Source organism: Python bivittatus, unplaced genomic scaffold (assembly GCF_059951505.1).
Source record: "Python bivittatus isolate LINGU-HERP-01145 unplaced genomic scaffold, Pbiv_v1 ctg000480_np1212, whole genome shotgun sequence".
NCBI lineage: Eukaryota > Metazoa > Chordata > Lepidosauria > Squamata > Pythonidae > Python > Python bivittatus.
The window spans coordinates 29,754,578-29,766,756 of NW_028277075.1; the positions used below are offsets into that span (position 1 = coordinate 29,754,578).

At 42.1% G+C, this 12,179-nt stretch overlaps 1 protein-coding gene across 2 annotated transcripts in view; it reads right to left on the bottom strand.

Moving 5' to 3' along the window:
• Positions 1–2,836, bottom strand: part of GALNT16 (polypeptide N-acetylgalactosaminyltransferase 16) — a 173,524-nt gene extending 170,688 nt beyond the window's left edge. Inside the window, exon 1 of one of the 2 annotated variants that reach the window (XR_015797015.1) lies at positions 2,396–2,836. Coding sequence is in view for 1 of the 2 variants with exons in the window: in XM_088145594.1 (XP_088001720.1) it covers positions 2,396–2,608 (213 nt within the window). In the remaining variant the exon portion in view is untranslated. The remainder of the gene's footprint in view (positions 1–2,395) is intronic. The other variant, XM_088145594.1, reaches the window with a different exon arrangement.
• Positions 2,837–12,179: the final 9,343 nt, after the last annotated feature.

Sequence of the window (12,179 nt, forward strand, 5' to 3'; positions counted from 1 at the left end):
AAATCCTCCTTTGCAGATTCTTAGACCACAAATATATACTTTTCTGGGTAGATGATGGTACTGTTAATAGGAATATCTGGGGGGGGGGCGCTCAGCAGCATCAAAATGGGGGGTGTAACCAGGCAATTAAAGCTCCACCTCTTTTTACATGAATGTGATGCACATTTAAAAGGGGTGGGCTTTCATTGCCCTGTGGCACCCACCATTTTGATGCTGTTGACCGCCCCCCTCCCATGGGTGCCCCTCATATCATATCTATGGAAAGAAAATTACATACTGCAATTATTCCATTAAATAATGCAAGTACAGCACATGTCTTTGAAACACTTAGGAAGACTATGCTCTATATAGTTTATTACACAAAGCACGGAGGACAGAAAACCGAGGACAGCACCATGCCCATCACTAACAAGATTATGGCCCCAAGCTGCTGATCTCCAGTGATTTTGCTTTTAAGGCCCACTGTCTGTCACTATTTTAATCACTGTATCTAGGTAGCAAATTGATCCACCAATAAAATGAGATACAATTTCTAAAGTGCTTTTAGCCAGGTCATTCCAATGACGTTCTGGTAGTTTTAGTGAACAGATTACTTTTATTTTAGAATATCTTGGAGTCCAAACAAGAGGCAGTTCTCTGTGACAAAGGAAAGGCTTCATCTAGCAGAGATGAAAGACTTCCACAATTTTCTCTTCCACAAAATAGAAATGCCCTCTTGTTGCAACAGCATTATGGTGGAGCAAAGTACAGCCTTTGCAACGAATACTGTAGATTCAGAGCCCCCAAAACAGAAAGAATCCGGAGATGGCAAACTGTCAGCTAGTGACCACTTCAAATGTGGGGACAGAGTTTTACTTGTGACTGTGGTCCTTGTGGCTCCTTTTGTCCTAACCAAGAATGTCTTACTATTGTTTTAACTCTCAGACAAACACAGCCGCCGTATTCAACATGTGATTAATGATAAATCTATCTATATTTGCCATGGAGGCAGTCAGTGTTGTATATTCAGCTAAACGTAGATGAATTGTTGGTGTGTTTTGAGCAATTCTGAATGTCTCATAGTACACAATGAACCAGTTTTGCTATTAATTCATATTATTGGCCCAGCTACTCAGTGGCTAGGGCAAGATCTTTCCTTACCCTGTTATTCTCCCCACCCACCCAGCTTCCTGCAAACTGGAGATGCCAAGGATTGAACTTGCACTGAGGACTACAGAAAGAAGAAGCAATGATTCACTCATTCACAGGCAGTGAGTCTGTAAAGCTTCCTAACTCTAAAACTCCTCACCAGTCTGAGAAATCTCTAAGTCCCAATTCAGGTATTTTAGGAGAAGCAAGGCAAGAAGGAAAAGAAATGCAACTCTCCCATTTGCCTGCCTTTTTCCCCCCTCTTAGACCAATCCTAAAGCTATTTTTGCTCGAGCTCTCTTTTTAGGAGTAAATAATATTTTCCTTACATTTGGAGGAGGTATATTGTTTCCTCACTACAAATACAGCGCTAAATGCCTTGAAATGAAGACCTCAGGTACAACTAGATGAACTTTGAGGCACACAAGCCCTCTGCCCCTGCATTGCTGGAGAAGACTCGCATCTGGAATTGCAGTTTACAAAGCCCCAGCCCAATTAAGTCATCTTTTCACATTTCAGAGCTTCAGTGATCACTCAGATCTTGTCAGTTCTTATGTGGCACCCCTGAAGTGTGCAGAAACCAGGGTGACTCCTTCCTTGGCAAAAGGTCTCTGGCCGGACATCATCGCGCCGGCCACTTGGGACACCAGGACGTCCTTCCCCTCCAGTCTCCCAAAGGAAAGACCTCGAATCCAATCCCGCCCAACCCCACACGTGCGTTTCATTTTTATTCTCCTCCTCCCCCTCTGCAAGCCGCATCTTTTGATGTCGTTGACAAGCTACCTCGCGAATGCCAGCCCAGCTCTTTCTCCAACGGCGGCTTCATCCCATCCCCCGCCGGTTCCCAGCCTGATGCTGAGGAACTCGAGCAACAACAGTCGCAAGACTTTGCCGCGGCGCAGGATCCCCTTCCCCTTCCCCTTCCCCCTCGCCATCCCCATCACTTTGTAGCTCTTCCCCAATTGTAAATGCTGCCATGGTTACCAGGAAGAATGCTCGGATAATACATCGAGACCCGAGCAGAAGCAAGGCTGCCTCCCCCCCCCCCCACCCCCGGCCGCTTTCCCGCTCCATCTCTTCCTCCTCGCCAGCAGCATCCACTCGGCCAGCCTCTCCGCAACTCGGCCGGCGCTTCGCCCCCCCCCCACGCACCGCCCCCCCACGCCCGCCCAGCATCTGGCTCTGCAGTAAGGCAGCCGCGGGAACCAGAACCACCAGCCCACCGCCGGCACTGGGCTCCGGGTGCCCGGGGGGAAGCCACACTTACGAGGAGGGGGACAGTCCTCTCTTCTTTGTGGAGCTCGACTTTGCCGGAGCTTCTCTGCCCACTCTTCCCGCCGCCGCCGCCGCCGCCGCCGCCGCTGGGAGACCGGCTGGACGCTGCTGAATGAGGCTTGTTGTCCTGCCACAAGTAATAGAAAGTGCCCAGGATCCAGGCTACGGTCAGGATCGCAATGGCATTAGCCCGGATCCGCCTCATCGCGGGACCTCGGGGCTGCCTGGGAGCTGCGAGTCAGCTGGAGGGGCTCAGTTCTTGGGGAGAGGAGAGAGGGAGAGAAATGGGGGAACGGTGATAGGCGATTCCCTCTGCCTCTCCGGTTGGCTGGCTCGTGCGGCCACAGCTGTTTGTTTGCGCTCTTGTCTCCCGGCTCAGTCCCGCAGAGCGAAAAGAGAGTGAGAGAGACCGAGGAAGACAGGGAGGAAGAGAGCGGGAGGCAGGTCTTCCGGGTCCTAACGCCTTCGGTGAGACCTACCAATATCTGATCACCCTTGGACTAACCCATCCGGAGAAGACAATATCGCGCTTCTTCGCAGCCCTACCGCTCAGACGAGCAGGAATGATTGTTTTATAGCCTTCCTGTTTCTCCCGCTGTCTGGGGCATTGTAGAGGTCGGGAGGGCTGGCTATTTCATCTCATGGCTTTTGAAAGAATATGGGGGGCGGGGGGGGGGCGTACCGTGATGCCACCCTGTTCCTTAAAATGCTCCTAAAGCAGCAGCAAGCCGTTCATTCGCTGCTAAAGGCTGCCGTGGAAAGGCATCTCCCACGCTCGAGTGCCGCTGCTGCTGCTGGTCCCATTCATAAAGCCAGCGTTGTAATTTGCACACAATTGATATAAAATGTGTGGGATGCCAAGAGGTGGCCAAGGTGCAGTTCCAGCCACCGTGGGCAAAGGGACAAGCCAGATCAAAGGCTAGGAGTTCTCCAGTGAAAGAGAGAAGCTCAGCATTGGTAACCTAAGTGTTCAAAAGCAACAGGGGAGTGGAAAACAGGAGCAGTTGGCGGGAGGAATCTTTAACTTCTTCTGCATTATAAAGGATGCACAATCTCTTGCCATCATACTTGGGATGAATAATTGCAGCCCCAGGATCCAGCAGTGCATAATATCCAAACGGTTCTTCCCACCAGTGTAACAAGAACCTCTTTGAATGGAGAAAAGGGGCCGCTTGCAGACTGATTTAAATTCAGGATCTTTACTGACAGGTGCAGTTGAATTCCGATCCTGAATGTCACTAAAATAACTCGAAACTTTCTGAACCATGGATGTCCCTAGAAATGACAACATTTCTGGCAGCTGTTGGAATCTGGAGCTCTCTAGATGGACGGTCATGTCCATAACTCCCAGGCAGCACTGCTCCAGTCTGGGTTGGCTGGGAATTATGAGAGTTGAAGTCCAAAGCACTTCAGGGTGGGGAAGGTTGATGTCTGTAATAAAGCTGCACCCTCACCTTCCTGCTAAAAGGGAAAGGGAGCAAACTCTACTTCTAAAGGAAAGTGCCTGAAGCTGTCGGTTGCAGACAGAACAAGGCTGGCTGGGGAATTCTGGGAGTTGAAGTCCACACATCTGAAAGTTGCCAAGGTTGAGAAACACTGCTTTGAGGGCTTGTGTTCAGGAGAATTCTGTAATAACTACTGAGGAAAAAAGGGAGTATGAATAAAGATCTGTCCTGATCCAGTTCTAGTAAGGCGGCCATTTTGCCCAAAGCCCACATTCCACATTCCCTAGATGCATCATCTGGTGTCAGGGATCCTGAATTGTCACAAATAAATGACATGGAGTTCAAATAAAGCTCCATGGGTTGAGTTGCAGTTGCTCAGCTTCCCCATCACAAAGGTCTTAAGGGGAACCATTGCCTAGAAGAACATCAAGAAACACAGGACAGAATAGTGCAGGTTCATACGGGCAGTCCTTAAGTGGGTGTAAAGGGAAGGCAAGAATTAAAAGGCCTCAGGGCCAAAGAGATCAGCACCATCCTCAGCACTGCCATTTGCTGATGTTGGCTTTATTTTTATTTCTTTTGAAACAGAGCTCCCAATAACAGGGTGTTTTGAGCTGCCTGCAATCAATGAGAACATTAAACAAAAAACACTATATTAAAAACTATCCAAATTCACATAGGGGAAGCAGAAAAGATATGTTTTTGTAATAAAAACCGAGAGCAGCAATAATGAGAGCAATGGATATAGCGTAGCAAATAAACCCTGAAGTTCTAAAACACCAAAATGGTGGATGGATCCCTCCATGGATCATCCTCTGTTCGCACTTTTTTTTCTGATTAAAAAAGCCTGCCCCATTTTATAGCCCTTAGATGGAGGGTACCCCCTATTTGGGGCTGGGAGGCATACTTGAACATGTAGGGAGAACTTTCACAGACCTGAACATTTGTTTCAAGTAAGTACAGTCTGTGTGTGACGCATGCATATTGCATGCTTTTGGAAGCCAAAGTTGGCTGCAGTTTTCCATATATTCAATGGCAAATTCATGGTTTGCTGACCTGTGAGTAGTGAAATAATGACTGCACAGCTGCCCTGTCCACATTTATTTCTTCTTCTTTTTTTCTCCTTAGATGAGGGTGTAAGGAATAGAAATTACCTTTTAACAAAACTTCCTGGTGTTCAACGCTTAACAAGGCTTTCTGATACTTAATGTTTAAAGTGATTAGGTTTGGAATTTGAATGTGCTTACAAAAAGGAAGGGGCCACACCAAGGTGAGACGTGGGAATGAAAGATACTGAAACAAGTGTTGCCTTTTGTTAGTAAGAATGTGTGAATCAGGGAAGGAAGTAAGATAACAACACAAAGGGCAATGATTTAGTGGAGGCAGGATGGCCCTGGGCCTTGACACTTATCTCAAGGAAATTATAAACTGTGAATAAGAAAAGGGGGGTTGGGAATCGTTGTATAAAAGAAATAATGTATTTGTTTTAGGCGTCTCATATAGGTTGTGAACTTGGATTAGCCCACCCCAGGCAGGACCAACAGGTGTGAAGGGGTGCATAAAAACCTTGCTGAAATCTGTAATGACACACTTCTTGCAGCCTGCGAGCTGAGTAGCGTCAGCCTTTGCAAATGCTTGGAAATAAACTTTGCCTTTCCAAATCCAAGAAGGATTATTTGTGCAGCTTTGTTTCTCACAAGGGTATCAATGGCCCTATTGTTCTTCAAGGCTCATCTGTGTCAATTTTATAGATATCTTGAAAAGTCCCCCTCAGCTCCTTGCCCTTCAGAATCCAACCTATCCACCACTAAGAAGCACTAAGATTATGAGCAATGTAGAAAAATAGGTATGAGCCGAAGCACAAGAGCCAAATTATGTTCTATCAGAAAATGAATAACTCTCTATCACAGCCTTCTCTAATCTGGTATCCTCCCAATTAGAGAACTAGGACACCCCAGAGTTCTCAGCCAGTGTGACATTGGCCCTCCTGGTTGGGAATTCTGGGGTTTGTAGTCCCAAAATATCTGAAAGGTATCAAATGAGGGAAAATTGTGCTCTTCGGTCATGAACGCAGGGAGAAGAATGAGCATGATCTCCAGATAGGTAACAGCTATGATTTCATGATTCAAAGGAGGCTTTGCAGCCTAGAATGCCCCATTTGTGGTGGCTGTTCATGCAGCCCTGACATAGCAGTAGAAGGTTAGAAGAAATGCAGATAAGGGAAGTACAAAACTGATGGATGTACAGCTAGTAATATCTCTGAAGCTGTAAAATTCTAAGTATTCCTATTTATCTGTTCAGCCACGGAGAAGGCAGAGCTTCATAAATGTTACCATTTGTGTTCACTTCCTGTTGAACAGATTTGTGAAAATCTGCATTATTCTACTTTTGGCAGACTTGGGGAAGGGGGAGGAAGGATTTGCACCTGATCCATCCAGAAAGCTCATAGAGAATGGGAGAAAAGCTCTAAGTGAGCTGGTTAACAAAAACTAGGTTTTAAAAACTAAGTTAATGTCCAAGAGGTAACTGTCTGTGGTTGACCATATGTTGCTCTAAGTTCAGCATTATCAGGGAAGCTGGAATTCCACAGCTGGAAAAGTTGCCTACCCATGTCCTAGCCTAGTTGACATTTTTGGGTGGTGGAGATGAACCCCAGCTGGATTTTGCTTATTGCCAGTCCTTTCATGGGACACATTTTCCAATTCCTTCCAGTTGAGTCACTACAGAACCAGGCTGTGTAAGAGGGATAGATGTAGTGACATAAATCCCAAAGTCACAATGAATGGACATGTTAACTGTCCTCTTGAGAAAGTGATCTCTTCTACACTAGAAAGGATTAGGAGAATTAGAAGTCAGAAACATTGACCTGCAACAATGCCTACTAAGGGTCAATGTGATGTCATTGTGGAGACTTGGGAAATTTTTAAAAAAGGAATTTAAACACATCTCATATAAGTATCGTTAGAAAGAATTTAGGGTGATTCACTCCAAGTAGCACAGATATTTGAAACATGACCTGGTTTCATTTATTGTTATCAAATTTTCCCACTTTTCCCAGCATCCCATTTCTCTTTTCCTCAGGAATAAGAACAGCTAACCTCTGAAGGCATTTAGGCTCTTCTGTCAGCTTTACAAGTAATCTGTTCCATATGTGAATTTCTCCTGCCATTGGCTGCCTTGCTCAAACAGCCATCAGTTTTAGCTTTGTTGCTGTTTCCTTTTCACTGGGGCAGAAGAGGAATGGCTCCTGGCTGTGGAGTTGGCTTCAAAGTTAGCACTCAATAAACTGTTGGTTCAGTATCTTTTTCAAGAGCAATGGGTATTGAAAACAAGAAACTTGGTAGAGATCTGGGAATGAAGATCTGGGAATCTCAGAAGTCCAGTCTGCTTGCTCTTCACACCATCTAATCTTATTCCCCCAGAGTGGAACAAATGTTGTCATTCCTATTCTCATGCTATTCCAGACTGTGGCATATTTCATTTCCCCATCTCTTGGATCTAGGCTAGAGTATTTTCAGTTTCCTGATGCATTACCTGTGTGATACCTAAACATATGCACAAAAGATTGTGACAGGGGATAGGCATCACCACAGCTGCCCTCAGTTCAATACATTAGAACACAGACTTCACTTCAGATTTATGGGTGCCTTCAAGATGCTTTACACTGCACTTCACATATTTACAGTACATGTGATCATAATGTGTGGAATTCAACATCAAATTTGGAAAGATCCCGAAGACTACAGTATAATCCTGGCAGCAGCCCCATTGAATGAAAGACCCTAATTTCCAAGAGTGCATGTACAGAATACAGCTGAATTCAGCAGGATTCACTTCTGAGTAGACATGATGAACTCCTTCTATATAATCTATCTTGGTAATGAGGCTGCTCCCTAAACAGATATGCAAATAAATCAGTGGTGACAACACACAGCAAAATACTGTGATGCTGATAACACAATAGGACCCCAGAGCACCATGGCAGAATAAGGACACCAGAAACAGAGAGGAGACAGCAGGGAACTGCAAAGGATAAATTAGCTTAATATTTAAATCCAAGGCCCATCTCAGTCCTTTAGTCTTGTCTTATTTAAAACCACACTTAAGCATAGCTCTCCAAAAAGCTTAACATTTGCCTGTATTATCCTAAGCACCTTATTAAATGAAAGTAGTCTTGAATCTTGAGTGTGTTTCAAAGCAAGCTTCTAAAAAGCCTTATTACATACTTCCTATTTCAATTCTATTCAAGATTTAATTATGACTTAAGATTTTCATGGGGATTTTAGGTCTGAATGCTTATGGCATGTATACTGCACACAACATGACTGCCTCCTTGAAAAGGCACAAAAGAATGGAGAAACTAACATTTATTTAATAGTTTCTAAAATTGTGTTCACCGTAGAGCCTCTTACTTCCTAAAACGCATTTGGAATGTGTCCAGCAAACAATAGCTGGCTTTAACAGATGGCATTTTAGCTTTGCCTTGCTACAAATAATCAGTAATACAAGCTATCAGTTACTAATAAGCTTTGTTTTCCTTTGTGCCCCCCCCCCGGTGTTGATGGAGAAATCCTTTGACTGAAGTCAAGAAAGCAGCCTGGCAATTGATCACAAATCACAGTATGAAGGAAATACTTGCTCAATTTTCAGGTGAAAAACTCTAGGCTGAGTTTAGACTGTTCCAATGACAATCAGGGAGTCCCTGACAGCCAGTAAGTCAAATTACATATAGAAAGAGAGAGAGAGAGAGAGAGATCTTATCTTGGAGGTTCAGGCAGAATTAATTAATGAAGAGTCTTTCACCAGGCTTATTCATCCAGTTGCCTACAACTCATTTTTGGGAGATGTAGCTTGGCCACAGTTTTCATGCAATGAGTTATATATAGGCAGCTTCCTCTGCAAACTATCTGGAGAAATTGTATAAGTTACACAGAATATGATGGCTGAATGACCATCTGGCTTTATTGCAGGGAATGTATTTGGCCATTGTTGAAATAGCTCCACTGGCTTCCAGTATATTACAGGATACACATTAATAACACCATCCTTGTGTTTTATATTTACAGTTGTAAAAGGCTTTGGATCTGAGAAACAACTATTTGTTCTCTGTAGCTCCCTTCCAGGTGGTTGGCTAATGAATGGAGGCAGAGCAGGATCCTGTATCTTGCCCTTCTCTTTACATCATGAGCATTCAGTTCTTCCCTCAAACTGTAGGTATTTGCTGAATATCTGACAAAGAACCAAGCTAACTGCAGTTGTGTCAGATGACCCACACTATCAAAAACCTTCATGTGTTGCCCATGTGAAGAGGGCTCAAATGTTAAGACTCCCTCAGAAGATTTTTCTGTGCCTTTTCCTTCCAGAGGGAGGGAGGTGGGGCCTACAGAGAGGACTTTTCTGTGAGACACCTTATTAATGGCCTCCTTTAACCTGATGCCCTTCAAATGAGTTGAACTTGCATTCTTATATTCCCTAGCCACCATGGCCTGGTCAGAGATACCCAGCAGTTGAAATCCAAGGAATCGGGAGCACAACAGATTGGGGAAGGTGAGGCTCCAGATCTTTATTGACAACAATGTGGACAGATGATGATAACTGCTTGGGAAATGTTTATATCTCTTGGTTAATTTTATTAGACCTTTATGTCTTTTATTGTGCTTTGCTATCTTATATTATTGAGGTAGCTATTATGTTATTCAAATTTATTTTGTATTTAATATGCACACTATATAGCAATATAATATGCCTGGTGAAAATAAAATATATACGGAAAGACAGGATGTATAAGTAGATTAAATAAATTATTATTTGTACAGGTTTAGTTATAAATAGAGTCAGTTGAAATCCACTTGGCTTACTCTCAGCGGACATATATTTTCAAGTTGGGATGATCATTTTCAGCAGAAGTCCACAAAATGGCGCATCTTGTCTGCCTTTATTATAGTTCTCAAGGCAGTTAATCTTTGGTTGTCTGTGTTCTCTAGAGCAAAGGAGGGGGGAAAAGCACGATGTGATTTCCATAGTAGTTATCAAAATCCAAGGTCTGGTGTATTCAATCACAGAATGCTGATTAAATTAATTAATCCCCTTCCTGCAAAACTCTATCCCAAATGCCTGGTTTGCATTTATATCAAGATAGATTGCTTCAGAAGTGAAATATGTGGAGAGATTTTTGAATTAGAGTCAGGGATAACTAATACTGATATATCTTCCAGATTCTGCAAACAACTGAGGAAAAAAAATGGGTTATTCTAGTTTGAAGAATTGATTTATTTAATTAATGGCTCTAAAAACTGATTTTTTAAAATATCCCATAATGAATCACTGTTCTTTCCACCCTTTCAGTGGAGGACAACAACAAAGTATGTTTGATGTATCTTGGTATAGGCAGATAAACTTTTGGTGATTAAACATCTGGAACAGTCTAGGAGCTTTTCCTTAACATTCCTCTGATCTGAAAAATCAGGGCTGGCTGTAGTCATGGCCTGTAACAGAGAATGTGCCATTCACAACAGCAGAGAATGATCTTTCTAGAACTCTGGAAGCAATTTAAACTAAATCATGCAAAGTTCAACTGAAAGCATTTAATGCCACATTATTAAAAGCAACAGATTTTAATTGCATAACTTCATATATCCTGTCTCTCCACAGTTAATGTGAATTTTATTCAAAAGTCCAGATTTGGGCAATATATTTATTAGGCCAACTCTAATTACAAAGTCATATGAAAGTTTTTGATGGTATAATGATTAATAAGCAAGGGGGAGGGGGAGGAAAAATGGACACAGCTGGGGAAAGACTGGATAATACTATAATAAACTTGCTTATCTTTAAGAAGTCATAAGATTTATTGTTCTTTTGACCACAACAAACTGTTGAGGCTACAGCTCTGGAAATTTGGTTGAAAAGTTCTTTGACTTAATTTCCAGAAACAAAATATAGTGATGACAGACTTAATGACACTAATTAGTTTACACTAATTTAATTGCTTAATTTATTAAAGCTGGCCATATTTTGTACTGGCAATTGAGTCTTTCACAAGAACATCCATATTTCCGGTACTCTCCACAGAACTGGACATGCTCTTCTATCAAGTTCCATACAGCCTTGCTCAACCAGGAGTCATCCAGATATATAGAGAGAACTGCTAGGAACTGTCATCTGAAGTCATCTGGATGGCATCAACTAAAGCAAGGTTGTCCTACAGAAAGCACTACAAAAGGTGGGTAGAAACTGGTTACTTTCTGCTGAGGATGCTGCCACCATGTGGCTTCTGGTTATGTTATTATACTAATGGTTTTGTTATTTCATTGGTTTAACCAAAACCTGCCACTTTCAGGTATCATTGGCTGTACCTCAGTCAGTTTCCTCCTTGGATTGGGGATAAATTGCATAAAAACCTTCTGATCACAGGAAAATAGTCTCAGAAGAGCAATTTTTTTGTTTTTGAACATCCTAATCATAAACTCTTCCAATATTTATTTGAGTTATCAATGTAACAATAATAATGTTTATTAATAGAATTAGCAGGACAGCAATAGTCAAGCAGCTCTTTTCAGCCAATGAGTCAAGCAGCTGTTTTCAGCCAATGGAGAAAATCCAGTACCACAGTACCCCATAAGTGGCTATCAAGTATCAGTTTAAAAACCTCTAATTCAAGGCAGTATATAACCAGATCAATGCTAAATGAAACAATATTGAGAACAATTATACCATCAACAAAATACTTCAAAAAGACAAAATCATTAAAAACCTTCATGAAACAGAAAACATGTATAGTTTCTTTGCAAAAAAAAGCAAGAACAAATAAATCTTCCTTATCTTTTTAATTTGTTTTGTTATTTATTATTGAAAAGGAAAAAAAATACATTGAAAGTGTTTTAACAAAAAAGTGAAAGAAATACAAAAAAAAATGTTAATATGTCCTTATAACAGTAAACAATTACAATTCTATATATACTTATCTAATGCAAATATTATTCTAGTATGTATATATTTCTAATACATTTATATGATTATCTTTTTTTATTTTTATTTTTATTTTTAGCCTCCTGTATTTTGTATAAATAAGCCCTATATTTCATTGTACTACATTGTACTACATTCATTGTCCCTACAAAGACAACATCTATAGGCAATCCGCTCGTAAGTAGCAAGTGCAGTCAGGTCTTCAGTCCATTGCATAAATAGGTCCATACATTTATCTTTCCAATGCTGCAATATGTTCCTTATCTTTTTGAGAAGATGGGGGGGGGGAAGTATCTTTAAAAGGTTTGACATCTAGCTATCATTAAATAGAGAGAGCCAATTTTTTTTCCCTCAAGAAATAGG